The 4,534-nt window shown below is 51.3% G+C and overlaps 1 protein-coding gene across 1 annotated transcript; it reads left to right on the top strand.

Moving 5' to 3' along the window:
* The first annotated feature begins 2,408 nt into the window (after positions 1-2,408).
* Positions 2,409-3,835, top strand: LOC123123726 (uncharacterized). Its single transcript, XM_044544304.1, has 2 exons — positions 2,409-2,959; positions 3,542-3,835. Exons 1-2 carry the CDS (start codon positions 2,497-2,499, stop codon positions 3,556-3,558), a joined length of 480 nt encoding a protein of 159 aa, XP_044400239.1. The 5' UTR covers positions 2,409-2,496; the 3' UTR covers positions 3,559-3,835.
* The last annotated feature ends 699 nt before the right edge of the window (positions 3,836-4,534 follow it).

The raw sequence follows: 4,534 nt of genomic DNA, 5'->3' as shown, positions 1-4,534 counted from the left end.
CTCTGGGCCTCCGACGTAGCAAAGCTTGTGTCGGACAAAGCTTGAAAAAACCAAGGAGCTTGTAGAAGCAGCAGCTAGGAAGTCGTCGACGTAGACCAGAAGATGCCGACGGCCATGATCTCGAGAGATCGTTGTCCCGGAGAAGCCAGTACCGAGAAGGCTTGGGATAATCCTAACTCGGTCCCGACAGAGGCGGGGGACACCAAACTTGCAAGTTTGCCGACGAAACCGTAGCTAGCTGAGCTTCATTACGCGGAGGCGCAATTTGAGGACACCAATACGTTGCGACGCCATCCCCTCCATAGGATGTCGCTGCCATAGATCGACACTTATCACGCCCGACCTAAGACCGACGATCGACTCCAAACTCCAGCCCGTCGATGCTCTTCCGGGGAAGAACACCGATTCAGGGTGGGCAGAAGGACCTTTATTCTTGTCACCGCTGATGCCCTACACTGAAGACAAAGAATTCGAAGACCCTGCGGGGACCGGACATCTGATCTGAGATTCCCCCACTCTCCAGCCGCCGCAACGGCTTGCGGAGGGCAGAGGAACCAGCAGCGGTGGCACCGGCGGCCAAGGGTAGCTAGATCTCTAATCATCACTTCCACGTGAGGCCCGGAAAAAACGGTTCGCTAATAAATATGGACGGAAAAAAAATCCAGCCTAACTCAAACCAAACACGGTAAAGGTTTTGGATAGTACCATAATCATCGTCGACCAGGCTTTCCTGGTACTCAAGCATTTATTGAGGACTAGGCTCGATGCGTAACCGAGATTAAGAATTCTAGTACTCATACATAAAAGGCCGTATGCATCCCTAGTTGGTGCAGAGGCCCGGGAAGTGAAATTCTCCCCCAATTTTCAAGGACCCGACCCGACGACGCGACTTCACCGCACGCGGCCGCTGCCGCCGTCGCCGCCACTCAGCGGCCACCGACTTCGCGCTCCATCAGAAACCCAGATCCACCCCCTGGTTTTCTCCAGGTAAAAATCCCCTCGCCACTTCGCGTCGGCTAGTCCGTACGAAGTACGAACCCCCGCGTCGCCCTCCTCTGGCGACACGGGGGGCGACTCCCAGCGACACCCACCGCCCTCCCCTTCTCCTCCCTCATCGCACCGCCGCCTGAGGCACCGCCGGCGAAGCCCGGGCGGGCTCCAGTGACGACGGCGGCGGGGCGTTTCCCCTAAGGTCTCTTCTTCCCTCTCGTCTTGGGAGCATCTAGCGGCTGGAGGAGGGCCGCAGGAGCTTCGATCTGGACTTGCGGGCGCGATGACCTAGGGGTGCGGGGCTCCGTGGCGGGCGCTGGCCGGGGGCTGGCGGCACTTGGATGCTCCGGCGCGGTGGAGGGTGATTCCTCTTCCCAGGTCTAGTCGGGGCCTGTTCGCGGCCGGCGGCGTCCCGGTCCGATGCGCATCGGGCGTGCGGCGGCAGGACTCGGTGGCCAGCGAGGGCTGGATCCCGGGGCGGTGGCCCCGGACGTCGGAGGACTATGTCGGCGGCTGTGGACTAGCGACGGGCGACGCGGCGGCCGCGGTGGTGGACGATCCGTGCACAAGACGCTTGATGGAGGCCATTGGAACAGATCTGGATGAAGACCTGCTCGCGGCTGCTGTCGAGGCCGGCGATGGCGGCACTATTCGGTGTCGTTCCTTGTTGAAGGCATCTCTGTTGAGAAGTTTCAGGCCACTATCTGCTACCTCCGGGGGAAACCCTAGATCAGTAGATCGGATGACGGCGGCATTATTGTGTCGTTTCCCTCTTGTGGCGTCATTCTTGGAAGTGTACACGGGCTCGAGGGACTAGTGGACGGAATATTTGGTGGAGCGATGATTCATCCTGCACATTAATGGTGGCGATTCTCGGCGGCGTGGCGCAGCGGAGACTCGGCGCCCGATGTGTGGCGTGGGACTCACGCATGAGGGTGACGTTATGAGGCGTCGTGGTGGCGTCGATGGCAGAGAGGCCGGGCAAGGTGGTGCAGCAGTACAACACTGAAGATGGATTGGTGGCAGGTGGCTGCGGCGGCCTCATACCCGGCAGGCGTCCTGGTTGAGGAGTGCGCCGGACTGGTAGGTGCCCCATACCCGGCAGGCGTCCTGCTTGGGACCTTAGGTCTTGGATGTTTAGGTTTGGCTGCGATGTCTATTTGGTATTAGGCCCAGACTATCAGCGCCCCTTCATCAATTGGATAGGAGTAGCGATAGTTGTTGCTTAGATGATGGCTTTAGTCTTACTATTGTATGACTTTGTAAGGTCTTATGAGAATAATTAGTAAAGTGGCCGTCTGCAATGCCCTTCTGACCGTTAGATGACAACACAGATCTTAAAGCATGTCAGGCCAGACACGTCATCTCTCTTTTCGTTCGGAAAAGCAAGCGCCGCCCCCGAACGTTTCCATCCCCCCACCCACGTGCGCACTACCTTATCCACTCCTCTCGCCTCGCAGCCCACACCCAAGCAAAACTTCTCCGCGGGGCACGGAGGAGGCGGCCATGCACCGGCGACGAGGTGGGCCGGCTGAGATATCGATCAGACAGGGAGGGGGTGGGGGTGCCGCTCGGCGTGAGGCTCCTCGTCGGCGCCGAGGCGCAGCCAGCGCCATCCCTCCAAGTTTGGCCGGGGACGCTGCGGCCTTCCTCGCCTGCCGGTCCGCCTGCTCAGGACTCTGTCCTAGCCGGAGTTGCGGCGGAGACGAGGCCGGCGTCTGCGCGGAGGAGCGCCACCGGACCAGCCTCGGGACGACGCACGGCGGAGATGGGGCGGGCTGCTCTGTCCTCGCCGGAGTCGTTGCGAGACGGAGACGAGGCAGGCGGCGGCGCCGAGGAGCTCAAGCGGTCCCAACATCGGACCACCACAGGCATTTGTGCTCCACGACGTGGTCACGAACGCGAGCTGCCCCGCTCCCGCCGGGGTGCTTGGAGATCAGCGTCGGTGTCCTAGCTAGAGCTTTGCTTGGTAATGCCCAGCCCCAGAATTGTTCCATTTCTACGATTTTTTCTGTTCTAGCGATGCATACATCACAAGTGAATCGGCTGGGCAGAGGTGAACTAGGCCATTTTGTGTTGAATGTGTCAACTGAAACCAATAGAACAAGTGCTTCTAGGAGTTATTGATTCCGTAGAACAACTTTTTCTGTGTTTTTTCGTTACCACTGTACTGACTGAAAATCATTTGCTTTTTGTGATTTGAACAAAACAGAGATGCATACTAGTCTTCCAGGACGGAATGTCATTTTGTATGTCCATAGATTTTGTTGTAGTGGTGATAGGCTATGAGTTTTTGAGAAGAAGATAAATGATTCGCAGCTAGATTTGATCGGCTATGTGTGCTGAATTTCTGTAGTGGGAAAAGGTACTTTTAGAGTTTGTGGTCATCTTCGTTGAACAACTTCAGAGATAATTAAAAAGAAAAGGGATATGGAGTAATCAAAGCTTGCTTTTCATTTAGAGAGAACGTTTCAGGACTAAACATGTACTGTACTATACATTTTTTCTTAAATTTGCTGTCTCACTGTATAATTTTTCTTAAATTTTCCAGGAAGATGGCAAATATAGTTATCGAATCATGGCAAATTTAGTTCTCGGATCATGTAAAATTCATTGCTTTCTTGCCATGGCAACTTTCGATATTTGGATCATGGCGCAATTTTACTGTTTTCTACCATGGCAACTAATCTTATACTTCTTGCCATGTAAGCATAAAAAAATTAGTTAAATTGATGATGGCAAATTTAGTTAACGCATCATAGCAAATTTGCTTCCTTGAAGATGGCAAATTTAGTTATCGAATCATGGCAATTTTAGTTCTCGGATCATGGTAAATTCATTGCTTTCTTGCCATGGCAACTTTTGATTGTTTTAAATTGTCGCGGTAATTCCTTAAATTGTCCAAAACAACACAAAAAGGAAAATATTGCCATGGCAAGTTTTACTAATTATTTCACCATCATTAACATGGCGAATTTACCTACATCCCCCATGGAATTTTTTTATATTTTATTGCCATGGCAAGTTTTACTATTTATTTGCCATGGCAAATTTACCTTTTATTAACATGGCAAATTTACCAAAGTCTCCATGGCAATATTTAGTTTTTATTGCCATGGCAAGTTTTACTGTTTATTTGAGTTTTTATTAACATAGTAAATTTACCTAAATCCTTATGGCAATATTGAACTTTTATTGCCATGGCAAGTTTTGCTATTTATTTGCCATGGCTATACCTTCATTAACACATCAATTTTACCTAAGTCCCCATGGCAATATTTAACTTTTATTCCCATGGCAAGTTTTACTTTTTTTATTTGTCGATGGTAAATTGACCCTTATTAACATGACAATTCTACCTAAATCCCCATGGCAATATTTAACTTTTATTGTCATGGCAAGTTTTACTTTCTATTTTTCCATGGCTAATTTACCTTTATTAACATGGAAAAGTTAGCCTTTTGTTCCCCGACAATTTTTATGTGACATACATGACAAATTTACCTTTTTTCACTCATTACACATTTAGTTCTCTGGAGCATGG

This window comes from Triticum aestivum, chromosome 5D (assembly GCF_018294505.1).
Source record: "Triticum aestivum cultivar Chinese Spring chromosome 5D, IWGSC CS RefSeq v2.1, whole genome shotgun sequence".
Taxonomy (NCBI): Eukaryota; Viridiplantae; Streptophyta; class Magnoliopsida; order Poales; family Poaceae; genus Triticum; species Triticum aestivum.
This window is presented reverse-complemented; position numbering and strand designations above follow the sequence as displayed.

Bases quoted from the DNA above. Each gene is read 5' to 3' on its own strand.
- LOC123123726 (XM_044544304.1), top strand. From the start codon at position 2,497: ATGCACCGGCGACGAGGTGGGCCGGCTGAGATATCGATCAGACAGGGA.